At 37.4% G+C, this 24959-nt stretch overlaps 1 protein-coding gene across 1 annotated transcript in view; it reads left to right on the top strand.

Moving 5' to 3' along the window:
* KCNJ3 (potassium inwardly rectifying channel subfamily J member 3) overlaps positions 1-24451 on the top strand; it is a 141196-nt gene extending 116745 nt beyond the window's left edge. Inside the window, exon 3 of the mRNA XM_075529816.1 lies at positions 23865-24451. Within this exon, the coding sequence (XP_075385931.1) occupies positions 23865-24451 (587 nt within the window). The remainder of the gene's footprint in view (positions 1-23864) is intronic.
* The last annotated feature ends 508 nt before the right edge of the window (positions 24452-24959 follow it).

Here is a 24959-nt window from a genome sequence, read left to right as displayed (position 1 = left end):
CTACTGCTGTTGTTGTGTGCCATTCACTCTATCTCAGTCCCAGCAACCAACTGATGGAGCAGCACTGCCCCAAGGGGGTTCATGCCTTGCATCTCTCTATGAGCAGACCGCAGGTATTTTGACCCCGAGTCATTCGGCAGTGACATAACTAGGGTTGGTATCACTCGATGTGGCAACTCACGGTGGTAAGCCTTCTTTCCCCATGGACCTCCCCCCAAGAGCAGACTCTACAGAATCCATGGACAGTGCATTAGAACGTTTTTAAGATGAAAATTAGAACTGCATTTTAGCCTTAAAGGTGTATTGATACATGTAACTTGAACTTAAGAAAACCCTTTTTGTTGTTGCTAAAGCATCATATAACAATTATAGACGGTTCCTTGTAGCTCACCCTTCTAACAGTGTCTTCTGGTGCGGTCCTCATCACCGAAGCTCTCATTTTGCAGCGCTCGTCTTGGCTAGGCTCAGACTGTCAGCCTTCTAGCTGCCAACTCCACCCAGGATCATACAACCGAGCTGTAGTGACTGAATTCTTCCCAAATCTCATACTTGTAGCTCCTTGATATGTCAGCTTCTGCATTTGTAAATGATAAACTCTGCCTTTCATAGGCTTGTTGTATGTGGGGATTTCACTGAAAAGAAGTATCCAATAAAAACTGCATGGACTCATTCAAGTATTTTGAATATATATATATATATTATATATTATAAAGATAATGCATTTTTAGTTGTCTCAGCCTTGCTTGCAGTCTCATAAGCAGAGAAGGAAGGAATGTGGCTCTCAATTCCAGTAGATGGTATAACAAAATCTAGGTGTGCTTATCGACATTGTTCATATATATAATAGATTTTAAGGAGTCCTAGTGGAAAAGTGGGCTATTAATTAAGCTGATAACCACAAGGTTAGCTCTTTGAACCTACCAGCCACACAGCAGGAGAAAGATGTGGCTGTGTGTTCCATAAAGATTTAAAAGCTCAGTAACTCAAAGGGATGGTTCTAATCTGCCCTATAATATGACCATAAATCAGAATCGGCTTGTGATTCTGCAGTGAATGATGACAGATTCTATAGCCAATTTACACATGAAGTCATTAACTGAAAACATCCTTTCATAGTCACTGTGTGTTTCCTTATTGTTTTTGCCCCTGTCTCTTCGCTCCGGCCAAGTCAAACTTGAGACTGATTTGTGGAATGTTCATAAGAATACAAAAGACAGAAACTAAGAAATTATAGAAACTGGCCATGCAGAGACAGAATGCTGTTCTTCTCTCAGATTATTGCAACAGCTCCTCATTTACAAACGCATTCCATTCATGGAGCAAATCAGAATGTAACTAAACCTACGGAAACAATGAAATTTATCTACATAATTTAGACAGTATTCTAATTCACTTCATTTTATTTATTTTTCTAGAGTCTTCCAAATTTTTGTTATTTAGAACATGTTCCCATTTCTAGTTGTCTGAGTTGACAATCTCTGGAAACTAAACGTTATTATCGTTCAATGAGAACACGTGAGGCCCACACATGTGCAGCAGGAGAGAGCTCCATCTCAGTTTCCCACTTTGAAAAAATTGGGGATTTTAGGCTCTATTTCCTGAAGGCCTCCAATTCAGAAGAACCAGGCCTTTTTACTGCTATGTACAGTTACAACGGAAAGACTAGTTCTCTGCACTGAATGTGATGCTTGGTCTCATCAGATCTCTTAATCAGTACAGCTTTCCAATTTTGCCCTCATATTCCTGGAGAGGGAACAGCCGATTCTGTCTGTATTTCTCCTGCGGATTATAGGAAAGTTGCTGACTCCCATTGACACCGATTTTAACAGCCCCCGATTACTGTAAGTTTAGTGATACCCGTGTGTGCAAAATGAAGCTAGGGAAAAACAATTGCATTCAGATGCACATCATGTTTTTCATACTCAATGTCTTTAATCTTATTAGCTGGCTGAGACCCAGAGCAGTAGAAAAACAGAGGCGATCATTAATGAAATTAATGCCAGATATAGAAACTTGAGGTCCGAGGTGCCATTTTGATCATAACATTTCTCGTGAGTTTAACAGAATGGAGACGATTTGGTTTGAAGCAATTTTTCCTGGTTCAGTGGCACATGATCAGATAAGGATGCTTATTTGTCTTGTGCTACTGGCTGCTGAAGCTGTAAGTTGGCAGGCATGACGGTACAAATCTGTCAGACAAATTTGAGCTGAAAGTTCAAAAAATAAAATGGGATGATTTAATTTACTATTTTTAACTTCTGTTTCTTAGGAAAAGTACAAGTAAAATTTCAAGACATGTCCAGTCACATCATCTGAACACTATGTAACTGTACAAAGCCGGTCTGTCCCACCTACTAGATCCAATCAACTATCAAATGCTGTTAAATTTACCTTCTATGTGTGTGTGTTTTTAAAATCTATCTCTGCAACCACTTGTTTTCCACAAGTTTTACCAACTGATCCACTTGTTTCAGTCTTGCCTTATCATATATTTCCTCCACAGATTACTCAGTGTTCTCTGCAAAATACCATAGTCAGTATCCCAGTCTGTGATAAAACACATCAGTCTTCCTCCCACTGAGTAGAGTAACACTTTTCTCAGGTGATAGGTATTATTGCCTTTCAGTATGCAACACCGTATACTGCTTGTCTGGCAGAGGGTTTTTTGTTGTTGATGTTGTTTTCAGCATTTAGAGGAAATTAAAAAACCCATCCTTCTAATATAGAAAAATTTTTTTGCATCATGAGATCTTGCCTCCTAAATATACATATTAAAATATTATCATTAAGAAAAAATTAAGAACAATAGTAGAGATAATAGTGAGCACTTATTCCAAGAGAAAAATAGATATTATGGGGAGAGTGAACACTCACTGTGTGTTGCAGAGATTGTTCTAGGACCAGGTTTCGGTTTGAGGAGGGGGAGACAAGTTCAGAAAAGCTGGCAGTGTCCCATGAGCAATTTTTTGGACAAGATGTATAATTCAGGTGAAGATGGGTGCTTACATAACGAGAGGGATGTCCTTTAAGAAAAAATAATACAAAATAGTCAAATCGAATTATGGAAAGGGCCTGACTGAGTGAAATCCCTGAATTTTAAGTGTCCGAAGTAACGTTTTAAATTCATCCATAACATTCTGAAGTTTTGAATGTTCACTTTCCGTTTCACTTGAAACCTTGGCTGTACACTTTCCTTTTGTCTTGTGATGGGCATGCTCTGCTAATACCCCTGGACTTAGATCGTACACGAGTATGTTATAGTAAGCTCTATTTCCCTCCCAATTACTAGATATGATATGCTTAAATTCACATCTGAAGAAAGATTGGGGCTCTGGTGGTCCTCCTTGGACTACTGATCTCAAGGTCAATGGTTCCAATCCATCAGTCACTCAGATGGGAGAACGATGAGGCTGTCTGTTCCCATACAGATTTATAGCCTTGTAAACATTACATCGCATCACCATGAGTCTGAATCAACCCAATGACAGTGAGGTGTTTTTTTTTGGGGGGGGGGCGGTATTTGGTCAGCATAAGAGGCAATGGAGTTCTTGAAGGTGGTGAAAGCAATAACGAGGTTTTAAAGTCCAAAGGAGAACAGAAGATTTCTTTTTTTTTTCAAAAGAATGATTACATAAGCATTGTGACAATTTCACTAGTAGACTTAGATTATGGACATTAGTTTAGACTGCATAGAAAACATGGTTATTTCTTGTCTTTGGGGTAGATATTTGAAAAGGCTACCTATTGCTCAATGCAACAAGTACAATATTTAAAGTGACTTCTACATAGATAAGGTGTGAATACAAGCATAACATTTTATTTGGGGCCTTAACAGTATTTTAAAAACATTTTAAAATCTCCTTTAACTGTGGCTTCATAGATTCAAAAAAATGTAGAAATTGTTAGAGAAGAAATAGATTGGGTAGTAAATACATCTTACTTTTTACCATCTGCATCATGGTATATGTGTGTGTATCCGCTTTTATGACACAGTGAAATAATTGAAACACAGGACAGAAGAGTAATGAAGGGCTCTTCCCATCCAGAGAAGCCAGCTTGAAGAACAGTCATAACCTGCCTGCACTGTTCATAAAGTGCGAGTGTTGAGGGAATTTACTAGAGTTATTTAGCCATAGTTTTCCTTTTTCCTTTTTAAGTCTGTAATAGAATATAGGAACTTTGCCACAGGCATTTTCAAAATAAAATGTCCACTTAAGTTTTATTGTATAAAGTTTAGAATAAAACTGTATCTGGTTGTAAATATTAGATGGCATTGCTGTTATGGATTACCTGCTGTTACATAACGACTGAAACAAAACTCACCCCAGTCCCAAATCATCTTCTCTTCCATTTTCCTTCTTACCATCCCTTCTTTCATGCCCTCTTTCCTCCTTCTCTTACTTATCTCTTTCTGCCTCTCCTTTCTTTATCTTCTTACTTCCTTCTCCGTCTCCCTCTTTCTTTTTAGTCTTTAAAATCTCTAATGCCTTTCCTTTCAATTTCATTTTTTTTAACCGATCCCTACATGCAACCAGATTTCTGTCCTGCCACTCAAACTGCCCTTAATTAAGGTCATGAAGTAATGGACAAAGATGTCTCCGAATAATTTTCGATGTATTTATGTTAACATATACGAGAAGCTTTGATCCTACTCAGTTCATGAATCAATCGAGTCAAATGTGTATTGCCTTATTATCTCCAGAAAAATTTTACTAGGCATAGTAAAATATTACTTGAAATAACAACAGGGCACTAATTTTTTTTTCTAATCCTGGGATGTGATTTTATGGTGGAAAGAAAGAACGTGTCTGAGGATGAATACCACTAGCAGCAGGTATTAACACTGGAAGAATCAGAAAGAAGTGTCTGACTCTGGGTTACTCAAAATGTGATAAATATAGGTGTGTCTACAGAATCATCTTTTTTAGAACCACTCATTATTTTTCTTTTACAATATTCCTAACCAAACATCTTGCCAGAGAACTTGGTTTCCACTGATCCTTGCTTATTGGATGTGATACCCTCAAGTTGATTCAGACTCATTTAGACTTTGGCAATGTTGTGTTTCAATACAACGCTTCAAATATTAGACTATTTTGCATATTGTATAATTTAACATCACTTATGTGGTATAAATAACTTTGCTCAAAATGTCAAAATAGTATGCAAATAATATATGATGATAAAAATTTTCCTAAAAGGTCACTGGACCAATTGCAAAATTTAGCTGTAGGTCCTGGATCCCTACATGAAAAGGATGCATGTAGACAGATCATGTTTTACTTTAAACTCTAGGAGAAAAATCAAAGCTGACTTAGGAGTTGAGCTATAGTTTAACATAAAACTACAGAATTATTTTTATCATTTCTTTTCTGGAAATGTCAATGTTAAGGAAGTCCATGTTTGCCTCTCATATAATGCCTGCCTCAGCTTTTAAAATGCTTTAACTGTTTTCTTTAAGCAATTTTCTATTTTATAAAGCAATTGAAATAATTTATAATACTACCTAAGGAGACTGGAGCAGCCTTGATGGGGTAGTAGTTATGCATTGAGCTGTGTTCGCATGATCCACAGTTCAAAACCACCACAGCTCCATGGAAAAAAGACAGGGCTTTCTACTCCTGTAAACAGTTACCGTCTGTGAAAGCCCACAGGGGGTGGCTCTGAGTCATTATTTCCCTGATGGCAGTGAGAAGGAGGCCAGAGTCACATATTTTAGAGGAATTTCAATTGTGTGACTTTTAAATGCCTATTTATATCATGGCAAAAAATTAATTCACTCATAAGACTTGTATGTACATGCTCAACCCAATTATTCATTTCTCTATTTTAAAAATATGTGCTAAACTATCATATATATATCTATGGCTATTACTGTGATGTGGTGTTATCACACCCAAAACAAAAGGCACTCAGAAGTCGTTCTCAAAAATTGTAGGGAATTTATTTTTCATGTAGGCACCAAAAATAACACAACAGTAAAATTAGAAGCAAAATTTTCTGACCTTTCACTGCAATGCATCGAACCAGAACAACTGCTGAATTGCAAATATTTATTCAGGCTCTGCTCTAAGACTGCATAACAACAAAAAATGGATTTGAATTTCTTCCAAAGGAGATGTTAAGAAATAGCTATACTTCATCGTTGAAAAAGATGTGGCAGCCTATGAAAAGTAAACTGCATGAATTAGGCTGATAAAAAAGATGTAATTTGTCAGGTAAAAGTGGAAATAGATGCATTTTATATGGTGATCAGTAATAATTGTAGAAAGAAAAGAAATTCCATCAAAATTATAGATTTAGCTAGAGGGCAAGTATGCAAGTATATAAAAATATCCAACTAATTTAATCATTAAATGGATAAGTACAGCTACATATCACCTCTCTGGTAATTGTATCTAGATACATTTATCTATGGATAATGTCACAAAAGTATAAGGGGAAAAGTTAACTGTTTATCATTGATTGTGACTTAATACCAACTATTTCTTTTTTGTAAATAATTTTATTGGGGCTTGTAAAACTCTTATCACAATCCATACATACTTCCATTGTGTCGAGCACATGTGTACATTTGTTGCCATCATCATGCTCAAAACATTTGCTTTCTACTTGAGCCCTTGGTATCAGCTCATTTTCCCCCTCCCCTCCCACCTTCCTCCCTCATGAACCTTTGATAATATATAAATTATTTTTATTTTGTCATGTCGTACACTGTCTGACATCTCCCTTCTCCCACTTTTCTGTTGTCTATCTCCCAGGGAGGAGGTTATATGTAGATCCTTGTAATCAGTTCCCCCTCTCTACCCCACCCTCCCTCCACCCTCTGATATCACCACTGGTCCTGAAGGGATCATCCTCCCTGGATTCCCTGTGTTTCCAGTTCCTATCTCTTCCAGTGTACATCCTCTGGTCTAGCCATATTTATAAGGTAGAATTGGGAACATGACAGTTGGGGGCAGGGGAGGAAGCATTTAAGAACTAGAAGAAAGTTATATGTTTCATCATTGCCACACTGCAGCCTGACTGGCTAATACCAACTATTTCTTAATAGAGAGTTATTAGTAGTTTATATAGTAATTACATACAAATTATTTATATATATATTGTGACATATTGTGAATATCTAATTTACCAGTAATTCTATGTCCTGCATTTTGTTAGTAATCCTTTCTGGCAATGATTGACTACTGTGCTTTTTCAAAAGTTTACTTCTCTTTTGCTTTTTAAAAATCCTTTCTCTTTCTCCTACTGTCATTTCATTAAATCGCTGACCAGTCTACACCGGGTGCTGTTTTGCCAGGGAGGATGAGAGCTCACTTAAAGGTTTTATCTTATCTGACATGTGTGTAACCTTAAGGAATAGACAAGTAAGAGCTGTATCCTAAGTTCAAGAACAATCGGTCGTACTTTGGCACATTGGTTTTCTCTTCCACAACATGTCATTTCCCCCCTCATATTGTAGGAGTGGAATATGTGGCAAATTTCTATACATCTTTCAAGATTAAGTTTGGGAAAGTAAGTTGTGAAAATTATTTGTTTACCCCTTTGCCATGAGCCAGAACAAATCCATGGCTGCAGACTCTATCCTGAGAAATTGTAATCTCCGGTGACAGAGTACAACTACCCCATGAACTCATTGCCATCCAGTCGAGACTGTGGATTTCTGAGACTGTCAGTAACTCTTGTCATTCGTAGAAGCCTTGTCTTTTTCCCATGTAAAGCAGCCAACAGTTACCCCTACACCACCATTCCCCTTGGATTTAATACATTGTAATCTTTAAAGAAGTAAAGTCCCGCCCATTGGAGTGGCTGATGGGCTATTGGAGGGCTAGAATTATGGGGCCATATTAGAATTCTACACTTCATTTGAGGTGTCACTAAATTGTTTTGTAAAGAGGTAGCACCGTTTTTTTCCTTCCCAGTAGCAATATATCAGGGTTTCAATTTCTCTATATAATTGCAAGCACTAGTAATTTTCTGGGTTTTGTTTCTCATAGCCACCCAAAGCACTCGTGTATGTGTTTATGAGCCCCATAACTATTACCATGCAAAGCGCCATCATTATGTGTTCACTGAAATCAACGTTTTATGACTATCTTTTTTTTAAAAGGTTAATTTAATTATTCAAAATTTTAGAATGTTAAATCATGTTGTAGATGAAAAATTACACAGAAAATTAGTTTCCATTCAGTAATCCACAACACAATTTTCTCTGTGACAAATGATTGCTATCCCATATGGCATTATCCCCATTTCCACTGTGCCTTCCAGTCTCCCTGGCCCTACTTGCTTGCTTTCTGCTGCTTGTGGATTGGTGTGGCCCTTTGCTCGCACACGTGGACTGCTCAAACGAACATGTAGCTCACAGCTACCATTATTTGCTTTAAAGGCCAAGCAGTTACTTGACGGAAACTTCCAGGAGTGGCTTCAGCTCCAGATTAAAAGGTGTCTTAAGGTGATATTCAGGAGTTCTTTCATTCATTATCAGTCCAAACAATTCTGTGGTCTCTGTGTTTTTTTAATCTTCAATCTGTTCAGTACACAGATTGAATTAGTATGGTGGAAGGATAGAATGCTGGCACACACCGTGTTAGACTGACTCATCGAGAGAAGCAAAACCAGTGTCACTTTTTGTGTATTGTATATAGAAAGAGATGAATATCAAGAAGTGACTTGCATCATTGTAGAAATAGATTTGTCCAGTCTGGTTCAAGTTAGGCTGCTCCTGAGTGATGCCGCACAGGCTGGCAGATGCAGAGGTGACATGAATTCTAAAATCCAAATTTGGCGGAATGAGTCCACCATATGTAGTCTGCTGAGGGCTGCTGGGATGGACTGGTGACTTCAGGGGGATTGATAAACAAAAAACTGTAACTAGCTACTGCAGAAGGCAAGGGCCGAAGATTAGACTCTGCTTGGTTTCTCTCTCTTACACAGAAGACTACACCCTTAAGAAAATTCCTAGATTGGGTCTGCCCCTACCTTTCCCCAGGAGTGTCTGGTTGACACAATCCCTAAGCATCACACACACCTTTCCTAGGTTGTAACCATGCTGCATCCCTTTAATTGTCTCTTAGCCTGCACACAGGTTGAGGAGGAGCGCAATGATGTGTTCTGGAATCATCGTTTTTTGCAATTTTATCAGTTTGTTATGATCCACTCAGTTAATGTCTTTATATAGTCAATATAAAGCATAGTTAAATAGCTTTATAATATTGTTTCATATAAATTAATTTTAAATAAATAATTATAGCACTTGTTCCAAATTCTTTTCTGAATCTGGATAGTTCAAAAATATTTTCATCTCTGTGATTGTAGACAATACACTTCCATTTAATCCAATTCCAGCATCCTCTTAGTGATGACATCATTTTCATTTTATTTAATTTTTCAGCTACAAATGAAGTACATTGGTCCTTTAAATCATATCTCTTTACTGATGTCAATCTAGAAGATATGATGCTATGGCCAACAGTAGCTGGATGTATTATTGTAACACTATTATGACCTTTTGATTATATCTAATATTATATATTAGAAGCAAACAGGAGTAAGAATAGATTTAGGTTTCTGTATGTTTAAACAAAGAAGCATGCTTGAACATATACCATAGATGTAAGGTAGAAATAGATGTAGTAAAAGTAAGACACTTTTGTTTAGGGAATGACAATGAATTGAAAGTATAGTTGGCAACATTGTTAATGCTTCTACATGAAATAAAAATGAAAGCTGAAAGTAGTATGTGCTTTGTCAACATAGCAAAAATTGTGTTTGGGGACAATTAATTACTAAGGTAAACAGTTCATATTTCTGAAAGGAAAACGAAGTTGGTAATATTAGAGATTGACTTAGCTCATAATGTGTACAAGCATACTTTTTTTCTCATATACCACACACACTATTATAGGCAAACTGGTGTATATAAAATTTCCAGAAGCAAACAGGTGAAAATTGTTTCATTTACTTGGAGTAGAATCTGAGAATTTAGGTGATCACTAGGTAATTATTTAAATATACTACTCTTACATTATAAAAAATTGGCCCCCCACAATAATGATGATTAGGAATAGATAGAAATCATTGAAGCTTTATTAGTTGCCAAGTAATATAGCAGGATCAATTAAGTAGGTTATATAACTTACTCTCACTGTAACCTTGTAGTTGGGTGTTCATTGTTCCATATATACACATACATTATACATATATGAATACAAACATAAGATTGCTTCTGTTTCATTCATCCACTAAGGCTTTGGCAATTAATATTCATTATATAATATATAATGGTAATTAAGATCTCAATATTTTAAAAATATACAAAATCTTAGTGGATGATTAAAACAGAAGCAATCTTATTGTATATTCAAAGCTCATGTTCTTTTGATGAACATTACTCAATATCAATCTCTCCTAAATAAATTTTTGAGCAGTATGATTATGTATTATCTGTCAGATTTTCTTCCTGATGTAGTCTCCTAGAACTGCACTTGTATTTCTTTATTGACAGCCAACATTTGACCCTCTTGATCATTATAAAACATTTATTTTGGTTTCTTTTTTTCTTCTTGGAACTTTGAAAGATAAAATATTACATCTACCATATTTGTTGTTAAATTTATTGTATTAAAACTTTATTTTCCTTATCTTTTTTAAAGGAATTGTTTGACCTAGGTTAAACAATAATGGGAAATTGAGAACTCATTGTAAGATGCAGTGCTTGCAAATAATAGAGTATAATATTGGGTTGAATGCATGCCATAAACTTCTACTGGTCTCTAGAAGTCTAAATACAATATGTTGAGCTTTAAAGGGATTTAATATATTTGAAAAGTGCAGTTTGGGGAAAGCTGTTTATGTATTCTTAGTGGCTTTGGAACCTATATTCCAGAAAAGACCGAGCCAGTAACCTTAGTCTTATTGAACATTGGTGTACATGGTGTCTTTAAGTTTTATAAACAAGTTAAAAATATCATAGGAGAGAGTTTATAGCTTAAATTTGGGTTCAGCTCTGAATAACATACTAGAGAGTATGCAGAGTTGTTATATCTCAGAAGATTAGTGAAAAATTGTAAGTATTTTAGGGAAGAAACATCTACAGACCTTGTTCAGTAATCCTTAGAGCACTATGTAAGGCAGATTGGGACATTATTTTATGACATAACAAATGTCAAGTGATTATCAAATCAATTATAAAAAACCATTAAATAGACAAAGAACACAGTTTTAAGGTATTTATTGAATACATATATGTATATACATAAATTTAAGGACCTTTTTGGGAGACAATTATAAATATTTATTATACTGAAACCCAAACCAAGCCTACTGTCATTGAGTCACTTATAATGTTGAGTAAATTTTAACTCACAGCAAATCTGAGAAACTACACCAATAGGGCTTCTAAGGTTGTACAACTTTATGGAAAGAGACTTACATTTTCTCCCAAGGAGCATGTGTCAGGTGGCATGGACTAGCAAAGCAAATCCAGAGACGCCCATATATGTGTAAGAAAGAGCTTTATATCAAGGAGTAATTGTATGTCAAGAAAACATCCCAGCTCAGAACAACTCAAGTCCGTAAGTCTGAGACTAGTCCATAAGTCCCTCTCCAGACTCATGAAACCACACGAATAATGCAAAATGCAGGAAGATCACGGATCAGTGGGACAAGTCTTGTGGATCCAGTGGTGGTGGAAGCATCAGGTCTTCGACTGGCTCCTCATCAGGAAGGTGAAGGCAGAGCGAGATGGGTACATTCCCAAGACCCTCTTTATAAGGAGGCAACATCAGGCTGTGACTTGATGAACTGGCTAAACAGACTCTATCTCAAGTTAACATGAAATTATCTAACTACCACAGAGCAATTGGTGGGCTCAAATCTCTGATTGTTCAATTAGCAGTCAAACTCTTGACTGGATGAACTTATCCAACCAATAGCCTGGTCCCTTTGATAATTTGATTTTGAGTTCTGTTTCACATTTTCCTCCTAGGCTCTCCGGAACCTTCTAAGGTGATCATATTTGGAGTGGTTGGTAGTGGTAACTGAGCACTATCTCGTTCTTTTGATCTCACTATCTTTCAATTCCAATTTAACATAAACTGTTTGAAGCCCCCTTATATCTCACTTTATTTCATTCAATCATCGCAATATCCATGTGAATTCAATAAGATGGCTCTCAACTATTCATTACTTCCTTCTTTTCTGCTATGCAACTCAACTTGCAAGAGAGGCAACATAACAAAAAAGTTAAAAGCATGCAAGAGCTTCACATTTTATATTCTTCAGATTATGAGACTGACGCAATGCCTACTGCGCTAAGGAGGCAACTCACATTTTATATTCTTATTTAATAAACACTTCCATTATTTTGTACCGATGCTTTTAGACTTACCTGAACATGTGAATGCATGTTTCAAACAAACAGACTATTTAAAAGGGTACATTTTTATGAAGTATATGAATATGTGTATATATGACTGTGTGTTCATTTATATGCAAATATGTATATGATGTATAAAAATCAATAGGTTCATAAATATATACTTGCAAATATATTCCACTGTGTTGAGCAAAAAAAAGAATGTACCTCTAAGCCCAAATTCCTAAGTTTATCTACCTCCTAGTTATTACTAGCCTCTCTGTGACTCAATTTCCTTCTCTAGAAAACGGGGAGAACTATTAAACCTTATTCAATACATCATTACGAGTAGTAATGTATAAAGAAAAACACTTAGAAAGATATTTGACACGTAAATCCAAAGTGACATTGTGGGAGTTATATAATCTCCTTTCAACTTGCATTGGGATGGAGTGTAGCCTGTCAATCAGAGCATAGCCAATGAGGCCTCTCTGTGGGCGTGGCTTCCTTCTGAGGATTCTGGGAACTCCTGTCTTCCTCCCAGGAGGCAGGACACACTCTCACTCTGTTTTGTCTTCCTACTGACAAGACACATGGAGCGACACTAGAGTCCTGGAGTTGGATGAGCCATGTGGAGACCTCTATCAGCAATGAGATGCTTTCATCACCACTGGATCCACAAGACTTTCCACCCACTGGCCTGTGATTTTCCATTGCATGTGTTGCATGAGTCTGAAGAGGAAATTATAGACTGATATTGAACATCTGGACTAATATCAGACTTATGGACTTGATCTAGACTGGGCTGGGATGTTTTCTTAATATATAGTTACACTTTGTTATAAAGCTTTTTCATATATATATATATTTCCCTGGATTTGTTTCTCTAGTAAAACTGGACTAACACAAACATTATTATCATTATTATTGCATAGTATAATTAAAGAAGATTTTCTTTTGTTTAGTGCAGGCATGGCCAAGGAAAGCTACCTTTAGAAATAAAAGACCTCTTTTTCGCTCATCCTCTCTCCTTTTCCCTCTCTTATTTGTGGAAAAACTGCATATTATTGTTTAAGCAAATGTATGATATTGTTGATATCTCAATTGAGAATGGTAACTACCTACCCCTCCAACACCCAGCCAACAAACAAACAACAAACCACTGCCATTAAGTGTAATCTGATTCTTTCACCATAGAACTGAGTGGAACTTACTCACAGGGTTTCCAAGGCCTTAAAACTTAAAAAAAAAATCATTTTATTAGGGGCTCATACAGCTCTTACCACAATCCACACATGCATCAATTGTGTAAAGCACATCTGTACATTAATTGCCTTCATAATTCTCAAAATATTTGCTCTCCACTTAAGCCCCTGGCATCAGGTCCTCATTTTCCCCCTCCCGCTCCACTTGCCCCTCCCTCATGAGACCTTGATAATTTATAAATTATTATTTTGTCATATCTTGCCCTGCCCAATGTCTCCCTTCACCCACTTTTCTGTTGTCTGTCCCCCAGGGAGGAAGTCACATGTAGATCCTTGTAATCAGTTCCCTCTTCACAACTCTCCCTCTACGCTCCCAGTGTCGCCACTCACACCACTATCCCTGAAGGGATCATTCGCCCTGGATTCCCGGTGTTTCCAATTCCTATCTGTACCAGTGTACATCCTCTGGCCTAGCAAGCATTTAGGAACTAGAGGAAAGTTGTATTTTTCATCGTTGCTACATCGCACCTTGACTGGCTCGTCTCCTCCCTATCTCCAGTGGCCGACAAATGGGCTTTGGGTCTCCACTCTGCACCCGCCCCCCCATTCACTATGGTAAGATTTTTTTGTTCTGATGAAGCCTTATACCTATCCCTTCGACACCTCGTGATCTCACGTGCTTCTTCCTTGTGGGCATTGTTGTTTCTGAGCTATATGGCCGCTTGTTTACCTTCGAGTCTTTAACCCCAGACGCTATACCTTTTGATAGCCAGGCACCATCAGATTTCTTCACCAGCCTTAAATCTTTATGGAAGCAAATTGTTGCATCTTTCTCCTGTGGAGTGACTGCTGAATTTGAACTACTGTGGGTAGTTTGCAGCCTTATGATTTTGTTGTTGTTCTTATTTGTTTTATAAGAATAACCTGGTTACTCTTCTATATATGCTGATAATGGAGTACATTTGATTAAACAATGATGTATACATTTTCATCTGTGAATCTATGCACAAAATAAATCTTTTTCACAAAATGTTTTTCATCTACGTTGCAGCTATTTCCAGTAGCAGCATCTGTTGCTTTGCCAGTTTCCACAGAGATGAGCTCTTGCTGATTTTCACCAAATTTGTTCAACTCTGAAGTCTGATGAAAACATGCAAACAGCTGCACTGCTAGTTAAGAGTAGGTAATCCCATAGTGTATTTTGACTAATGGGAGTCACCTGCCTCTATGTTAATTCAAACAGCAGGGTATTTATCAATTTAAAGATGGATTTGGATGATTTCAAGATTAGTTTGATTACAGTTAGAAATTTTTGTAAGTTAATGCATTTTAGAAGGGAATATGTTACTATGTTTGCATGTGACTATAAAATACATGTTTTCAGAAACTATAATATCTTCATTAAGCTTGTCGATAGGACCCAGTCATTTTAATTTTTTTTTTCAAAATTTGGGCTAACTTTTGCCAAAAAAAAGTCTTCAAATTACATTGGATTTTAGCACATTGACTAAAACCCAATAGATCATGATATATTTTTAACTAAAACTAGATTTTTAAACTATGATGGGTTACCCCCTCAAAATAAAATGATTTCTTTTCAAATGTATGTATTTTTTTTTAACAGAACAACCTTATCACCTTCAAAGTACTATCCTTGACACAATTCATTTGCCAAATCTGTGATTCCATTCTTGGAAACGTTTTTCAAACTCATTTGTTTGGGTGGCTGCCAGCACCTCCCTCCTTTTTACCTTTTTATCTTCACCTGTTCTTTGTATTCAAATCACTCTCCTTTCATGTCTCTCTTCATTCATGGAAACAAAAAGAAGTCACATGGAGCGAGGTGTGTGGGGCAAGAGAGGCATGCTATGCTGTTTCTTGCCCCAAACTGGTGCCCTGAGATGACTGCGTGAACAGGTGCATTGTTCTGATGGCAAAATCAGTCCCCATCCTGCTACAAAGTAGTCCTTTTTTGTCTCACACTGTTATGCAATCTTTTCAGAGCCTCTAAATAGAAAGCTCGATTAACAATCTGACCTGGTGGAATGGACCCCAAATGTACCATCCCCCTCATATCACATCCAGTTTTTTGGGGGGTTACCCCTTTGTATCATGCTTTTGGGTTAGATATTGATCATGTCTGCATACTTGTTTTCCTTTCATTCAACAGATATTTATTTTGTTCCAGTCACTGACACAGGCACTTGCAAATGCAGCGCATTATTTAATGTGGCCTTCTAGTCAAAGTCTCTAATTCCCACCAAATGATGTTTCCCTGCATCAGTCTGGAGAGACTATGGGGGCAGATAAGAGTCGCCTGTGAGTAACTGTGAACAGGATTCCCTGGAGCGCTGCTGTGTGGTGTATAAAATGAGCCTCTGAGAAGCAGGAAAAGAGCCCTCATTGCCCAGTGGTTACGTGTTTGGCTGCTAACCTCAAGGGCAGCAGCTTAAACTCACTCACTTCTCCAAGGGAGAAAAAGGAGCCTTTCTACTTCCACAAGAAGTTACAGCCTCAGGATCCTCCAGAGGCAGCTCTACTCTGTCCTAAAGAGTTTGGTTTGGGTATTTTGAGAAGGAGGAGGAGGGGCATCGTTACCAGCAAGAACCAGGCGTAAAGTGCATCCTCTGTACCCAAGATCACTACCCAATGAACCTACTGATTTGGTCAATGTGTTCAACTCTCGCACACAGATAGGTGTACCGTTCAGGGGAGCAGTAGGAGAACCAGGAGCCAGAGAAAGGAAAACGTAGTACTCTTCCCAATGCACAGAGCAAGTAAAAGTGCTTTTGTGCAGGAAGCTGGCATGCACAGTGGAGTGCCTCTGGGCACTTACCCAAGGATGCTGGGCTTGCCGATCCAAGGAAGTGCAGCAGGTTGCCTTTGCATCGGGCTGAGGCTTACTGGAGCAGGGTGCTTCTGGGCACTTAGTTCAGGGAGCTGGGTTTGCTGGCTTATGAAGCTTGAGCTGCATGGATTGAGGCTTCCTATTAAATTGTATGACACTTTGGGAATTTATCAACAAACATGAAGGAACTATGTAACCTGTCCTGATAAGCAACATTCCTAAGCATTTCTCAGCGGCATTTCAACTTGTTAACGTCCTTAGTAAACCTTTTAATCACCAATTTTGTCTGACTTCTGTGTAGCCCTCGCAATGGATAGTAGAGCCAGGCAGGTAAGCTTGAGCATATTAGTAAAGGCAGCAGAGCATGAGTCCAAAATAAAGCCATAGAGAAACCTGTGCAGTTTAATACACTGATGACATACGATGTCCTTTCAGAGGAAGAAGGTAAGGTCACCCCTGGCCGGGCTTTGCGGGAAAATGCTGGAGAGAAAGAGGCTGAAAGCAAGATGTATCTACTCTATGATGTAGGCAGAGTTTTACTCCTGTGTCAACGGCAAGGACATTTTCCTCAGAGCAGAGAAGAAATAAAAATAGACTAGTCTACCAGGAACATACTGCACACATGGCAACACAGTATCAGGTGTCACTGTGGAAGTACCCAGAAGCTGGGGCATACACAACTCAGCTGATAAATTATTCAGGCCGGTCAGCCGTCGACCTGCACCGTCCAGCACGGACTTTCATAGGTTCAGAAAGAGTCTGGTTTATAAGAAAGTTGGTTGATGGACAGTGCCATTTGTCTCCACATCAGTCGATGCATGATGCGCTCAGGACACAGCATGTTCTGAGTCGCTGTTGCTTGTTTCTATCAAGTTGGTTCCAACACATGCATAGTTCATGTGTATCAGATAGAACCACCACCTGGGCCCACATCGTCTTCATTATATTGTTGTCTGTGTCCATTTTTATCCAGCATTGTTGATGCAGAATCCACATAGCAGGCAATTCAATGATGGAATCATATTTAAAAGAGTTGTGCAATCGTCATTACAATCAATTTTAGAACATATTCTTCTTTCTGGTACTCATTACTATTAGCTCCCCACTACCTCCCAAACTCCCCTACCTTAACTTTAAGAATCTATTAACCCAATAACTGTCTCTATTGATTTGCCTATCTTGGATTTCAAAAGCAGAACAATGGACCCCCAAAATAAATAAAACCAAAACAATGTGATAATCCAACAATGATAACAAAATAAAACAGAGGAAAACCACAATAACAAAATAAAGCAGAAAATATTAAGAACTAGAAAAAATTAAATGGTTCAAAAGGGAGAATAAATGATAAGGTGTTAAAGCTTAACTAAAGCTGCACTAATCCACTTCCTAAATCACTCTGTCTGATAGCCAAACAACGGTCAAAGGGGATTCACCAGAAGGTCAATCATAGGGGACCTTCCTAACAAATTTTGAGCTTTCACTCTCATACCTAGCCTTCCGTACATGGGGTGCTCATATTTTAATAAATTCTGTTAAAAAGTTAATACTGTTATTAAATCTGGCCTTTGTTTTTTATTATTTAGAATTCTTGAATCACACACAAGAGAGTACCCAAAAAAACCCCAGAATTGCACTGGGCAGAGCAGAGATCTTAGAAGGCATTTTTCCTACTGGTCAAGCATTTAGCAACTTGCTATGAGGTAGTGCACACAGTGGCGTCACGTGGAAAGGTTCTCTATGGTCACAGTGAATTTTTTGTAAAAGTATTTTTGCTCAAAGGTCATTTCATTTTATGTGATGGCTGAGTAAGAGAACGGGGTGCAGCTGTGAAATTCTGTTTCCTGTTCAGGAAAAAATGCCACAGAAACTGTTGTGAAGTTGAACACAGCTTACAAGGACAACGTTATGGAAAGAGCTCAAGTGTAGGAGTGTGTTTCTCATTTCAAAAAAGGTGAAACGTCCACTGATGATAAACCTTGTTTTGGATATCCATCCACTTCCTGAACAGACAAAAATGTCTACTCATAGTGCATTTGGAGTTCCCTCCACCAGATCAGACTGTTCATCGAGTTTCTTTTCTGAAAGACTGTGTAACAGTGTGCGACAAAATAAGGGGGGCCTGATTTGTGGCAGACAGAGGACTTGTTTTGCCACCACAACAGTGCACCTGCTCACACAGCCATCGCAGTGTCCCAGTTATTGGCAAAAGCAGCATGCCTTCTGGCCCCATGCACCTGACTCACCTGACCTCACTCGGTGCAACTTCTTTTTGTTTCTGAGAATGAAGAGGGACGTGAAAGGACAGTGATTTGATCACGTAGAGGAGGCGAAGGGAAAAAAGGAGGGAGGGATTGTCAGCCATCCAAGTGATGAGTCTGAAAAGTGTTTCCAAGAATGGAATCAGAGTTTTGACAAATATATTAATTGTAATGGAGAGTACTTTAATGGTGATAAGGTTGTTTTGTAAAAAAAAATTAAATACATACATAGCTTAAAAAAAAAGTCCATGGGGGGAGGGGGTTCCCCCTTGTAACCTGTTGTGCTCCCTCTTTGTGGACTTAGCTGACATCTCATTCAGTTGGCTGCTTGTTTATAAGACATGCCTTTAAGCCTCCAGACACAATTCTTTCTGATAGCCAGGGACCATCTGACATCTTCCCTTTGCTATAGCCTTCATCTCTGCAGCAGTCTCTTCCTGAGGACAAGTATTACGTGGGGTCTCATCAAAAGAACTAATTTGTATACATAAATTTCATCAAACAATAAAAGAAACAGCAAATTGACTGACAAATCTTTCCTATATATTTTAAACATTTGGTTTACTGCTTGTCTCTGTGTTACATCCAAAATTTCCACTGGTAATTTCTCATTAGTGAGGATATTAGGAGGAAAATGTTGAGAAACCATAAAAGTTGAAAATAAAATAATTGATCTTTTATAGAGTTTTAAATATTTGCAATGCTACATTATCTGGTAATTTAAAAAAGGGAATTTCCACCTAAAAAGGGAATATTCAGTGATTTAAAATCCATCTTAGAGATAACTTAATGTGCCCAGAACAACCCTTGGTATTTAGCCACAATAGTTCTATAAGGGATAGTGTTACTAATTCTGTTTTACATAGGAGGTAGCTAAAGACTTAACTTTCTTGCAAGCTATTTAGTAACAACATTGGCAGCCAAATTCATATATGTTAAAAATTTATAAGCTGTCCCCAAGTAGCAGTTTCTTTGGAACAAAGTAACTTTATATAGTAGAATAAAAGTCTGTCACCCTTTTCAGACAAGATCATACACTGTCATTTTATTAACAATGTTCATAGACATTTCTATATGAATAAATATTTGAAACACCTTTTCCGTTGTTGATGCCATAGCACTTTAAAGACATTATTAATTGGCGGTTTGTTTGCCCAACCTGAAATATTTATAAGATTTCTGTTCCTTCTTCATATCTCTCCTTCCATTGAAGCTTCTTCAATTATTTCATGGATGCTAAGATAACTCCATAGGGATAGCTCAAGGTAGCCCTTGGAGATCAGCAGTGCTGTATGTTAGAATGATAAATACTGCGGGAAACATTGTGAGTTTTAATTTCATATACCCTTTCTAACATATAAATTACCACCAAATGAAATGAGTTCAAATGATGACAGTGATAGAACATCATTCCATATTCATTGTATTGTTGCTAGGAATAATTGTACAAGTTATGATCTCAATTTAATGCAGTTCATCACATACACATGCATCAAAATTGTTCAGCGATCAAAGTTGTTAACTTATGTGCGAAGACAGAAGAATTGGGGCCCTTGAGTTAGAACACTGATGACACTGAGTAAAACTGGACATGTCCAGTGAGGTAGTGCTGCTGTTGTTCTCGTTACTTATTTTCTAATCTGTTTGTCTCATATGACTGTGTACAGCACAAGGGAAGACTGCCTGTTCCCACACTGTCCTCAGAGTCGCTGCTGTGTTTGACGTCATTGTTGTACCTGCTGTGTCAATCCGTTTCATTGAGAGGATTCCTCTTGTTGTTGACCCTCTCCTTTATCAAGCCTGATACACTCCTGAAAACATGCCTCAACCTTGTAAGACAAACCTATCCTAACTATGTAGGACAAAGCCTCAGGATCCTAATGTCTAAGGAGCAGTCTCATTGTTCGTCTTCCAAAACAGATGTATTTTACTGGCAGTCTACTGTATAAGCCGTATTCTAACTCCAGAGGCAGAGATTATTCTGCTGTCTCTGATTCATTTTCTAGTTTTTGAATGCATGTGAGCATTGAAAGGTATCATGGTATTTTTGCCAATGAACACATTAGACAGATATTTTGCAACAGATGTGCCTAATGGAATACATACACATTTCTTGTTTCCATGAACATTGTTGGCTAAGTTGTGAGGATTTTTGTTTTAATTATATTGAGGTATAATCCATACTAAAGGATAAAGTCCATTATCATTAAGTGCTTTTCACTTCAAATAAACAAAACGTCATTGCCAGGATCTTGCTGGCTGTTAATGAGTTTTCCTCCAATCCTCATGCTGTGTTCTTCTTCACCTAGTACGGTTGTTCAGGTTAAATATTAAGTAAGTATGGTGAAAGGATGGCACCCAGATGCACACATTTCCTGATTTGAACAACAGATTATTCTTAAAGAAATCAGTTTATATTGTTGTATTTTAAAATTGAAATGGGATTGTAATGGAAGAGCTATCGCTTAACAGTAAATATGCATTTAGAATCATTTAAAAAACTACCATAAGGTCTTGAACTGGAGCGATAATAATTTTAGACATAGTTGATTTTTGTGATATAAATTCAATATTGTTTGTTTGAATATATAATTTACTAATGGTAGTAATACAGGATATTTGTTCTGTGGTCATTATGTTTTAAGTTCTTAAAATAAAAGCAAGTAAATCTATCCGGAAAAGACTGCTTTAATCACTTCTTATTCACTGATGATCTGATATCTTCTCTTAGAAAATGTTTAGTCACAGCTTATAAAATGATTGGGAAATGCAGATTGGTGTTGTATGTAAGTATATAAAATTTGAAACTACTTTTGTAATGTCACTTTACTATCATTCTATCAAAACACTTGACAGTGATGGTGGGAGCAGTATCCCTGGTCCAGGCACAATATTGTTTATGTGAGTTGGTAGTTCTTCACTGTCATGAAGCATCATGAGAAAGTTAAATGAATATATTATTAGGAATTGGATTCTGAACTGTAATTATAAATGTATAATGCCAAAATGAAAAAGAAAGCAAAACAAAAATTAGAGTTATGCTCATATTCTTATTTTACAGTTTACTTAAGCTGTGCTGAGAAAGAATAATAGATCTGTTTTTTTAACTGGGATAAATATCTTCATAGCATAATGGTGAGGATTAGAATAAAATATGCATAGCACATAATTCAGTGCCTCACATGCAATGAGCATAGATTTTCTACATACATTTCTCAAAAAACTATCTAAAATGAGACCATATGTAAGTGATTAAAACGAATTGATTTCTAGCATATATAATTGATCATGAATAACTATATGATGTAATTTTTAGTTCAATGAAGACTTTAATCTTCAATGCAGTTTTTCTAATTATTAATTTGATCCCAATTCTTTGCAAGCATTGTATTTGTGATTAGTAGGCAGGAAGAAAAATAGGCAAACGATCCCATTATTTAAAGTACTCCTGTCACTCCAAGAATAGACATTTCTGACCTGTCGCCATTGAAGGAAAAATGAAATAAATGGAAAGCCATTGTCATCACTCGGTTAAATTAGACTCAGTTCCGGAGAGGTGAGCTATCCAGGTCATCTGTTACTTGCGGAGCCGCGGGCCACAGTGGGTTATGTGTTGAGTTGATAACCCGAAGTCGATTCCACTGACTGCCCTCAAGTCGATTCCCACTCATAGCGACCCTAGAGGAGACCATAAACTGCCCCTGTGGGTTTTGAGACTAAATCATGATGGAGGTAGAAAGTGTAACCTTTCTCCCACGAGGTTTGCAGTTAGAAGCCACCAGACACTCTCCGGGAGGAAGATGAAACTTTCTATCTCACAGAGTTACAACCTCGGGAACCCACAGGAGCAGTCCTCCTTTCCCCAAGAGGGTTGCTTTGAGGCAAGATCGACTTGATGGTAGTGAGAAATGGTCTGTGGGAACATTCTGATAGAAAAGGAAAGGAGAGCATTCAATTTTGCTAAAAAAATTTTTGTACCATTTATCAATATAAAACTTAAGCTTCATTAAATGGCTTCAATTTATTCATGTGATTTTAGTCTTCATACAATAAGTGCCTAGGGGTGGATAATATGATAATAACAATCTGAAGATATTATTTATGAAGAGAACAACATTGAATAAACCATGATAGCATGAGGTCAATGATATATAAGGAAGAGAATACATAAATGGAAGCATTTTATACCACCAATCCATCATTCTGTTTCAAGGCTTTTAGAGCAGGGATAGCATTAAGATGCTGCGTAATCCGGGTGACTAATTTTAGCGTAGGAATCTACAACATCAACAAATGCCCATTTGGGTTTCAGAGATCCAGAGAATCAACAAAAAACTTCTTATCTAGCAACAATCTACTTTGAGCTTTCATTCATTTAGCAGGGAGCCCTGGTGGTGTAGTGGCCTGCGGTTCAAAACCACCAGTAGCACTGAGGGAGAAAGATTGGGCTTTCTACTCCTATAAATAGTTACAGTCTCCCAAACTCACCAAGAGTCAGCATTTACTTCTTGGCAGAGATTTTGGGGAATAATTATCTTCAGTCTCACCTTGAACCCTTGCTCCTAAATATGTGACCTTCCAGAGTTTTGGTTTATGTACCAGACAAGCAAGGATTGGAGTTATCTTCAGAGCAACTGGTAAACTTAGGTATGTAATAATATGTTTTACATTTTATGATTTTGAAATTTAATTTTCATAGCAATTCTGTAAGGCAGATGTGGTTTTGTGTTTTACAAATAAGAAAAGATGATGTCCAACTAAGTATCTTCCTTAGGGTACACAGTGGTTAAGTTTGAACTCAAAGCCAGGTTTGTTTTACACGTTGCTTCTTGGATGATGTTTCTTAGATACTGGGAATTAAGTGCATGCTTTCTCTTTTTCCTAATAGAGGTGAGTATGTTGTGAGTTTACTTTCTACCATTTTTATTCTTAGTTTTTTGTATGATATTTATATGAGTATTTATAACTAATAAAGATTACATTTAGACATTATTTTCATTATGAAAAAAGTGTCTATATCATAGCTGTTTACTTAATAGCAAAAGTGTTAACATATTTTGTTATTCAGTCTGCTCAGCTAAAACATTCAAAACTGAAGTAAGAGTGCAGACTGGACCCCTCAGGCCTGACTGGCTGTACACTGCCTCCCACTGCGCACAGTTGATCATGAACTCTCTTTTTGCCTCCAGGGATGACTTGTCAAGCGCGCACATCATATACTGAAGATGAAGTTCTTTGGGGTCATCGCTTTTTTCCCGTAATTTCTTTAGAAGAAGGATTCTTTAAAGTCGATTACTCCCAATTCCATGCTACATTTGAAGTTCCCACGCCCCCTTACAGTGTGAAAGAACAGGAAGAAATGCTTCTTATGTCATCGCCTTTAATTGCACCAGCCATTACTAACAGCAAAGAAAGACACAATTCTGTGGACTGTTTAGATGGGCTAGATGACATTACTACTAAGCTTCCATCTAAGCTGCAGAAAATGACTGGAAGAGAAGACTTTCCAAAAAAACTCTTGAGAATGAGCTCTACAACTTCAGAAAAAGCCTACAGCTTGGGGGATTTGCCAATGAAACTGCAACGAATAAGTTCAGTGCCAGGCAACTCAGAAGAAAAACTGGTATCGAAAACAACCAAGATGTTGTCTGATCCTATGAGCCAGTCTGTGGCTGATTTGCCGCCGAAGCTTCAGAAGATGGCTGGAGGAGCTGCCAGGATGGAGGGGAATCTTCCAGCCAAATTAAGAAAAATGAACTCTGATCGATTCACATAACAAAACACCCTCTTAGGTATTATTTAATGGTTGATTTAGTAACAGTCCAATATTTGGCTGATGGAGTAATCCTCTCTAAGGAATATGAAAGTACACCCCCCCCCCACTTCTCCGTGCATATTTAAGAACCTTTCCTTCCCAGTGTGGCTACTGGACAAGGCGCAAAAGTGACAGAGGGAGCACATGCTGAGGGAGCTCTTACTAACGGGCATGTATTAGCACATCCAGCATGCAATAATGTGCAGATTTTGCATTTAGTTTTATGGCATGATTTATATATGACATATTTATATTGTGAATTCTGAAAACATACATATATATATATATTCTCCCCAGCATTTCTAACTTATATATTAAGCCAAACATGACTGGTTAGCTTTCAGGGCGATATAACTTTATATATACATATGTATGTATATATATGTATATATATACATATATATACACACAAATTGATTGTGATGTTTTGTTCAAAATTGTAGTATTGTGCATGTTTATTAGAGTACAA

Source organism: Tenrec ecaudatus, chromosome 13, assembly GCF_050624435.1.
Source record: "Tenrec ecaudatus isolate mTenEca1 chromosome 13, mTenEca1.hap1, whole genome shotgun sequence".
NCBI lineage: Eukaryota > Metazoa > Chordata > Mammalia > Afrosoricida > Tenrecidae > Tenrec > Tenrec ecaudatus.
The sequence above is the reverse complement of the archived record's forward strand: the minus strand, read 5'-3'. Positions and strand labels throughout refer to the sequence as shown.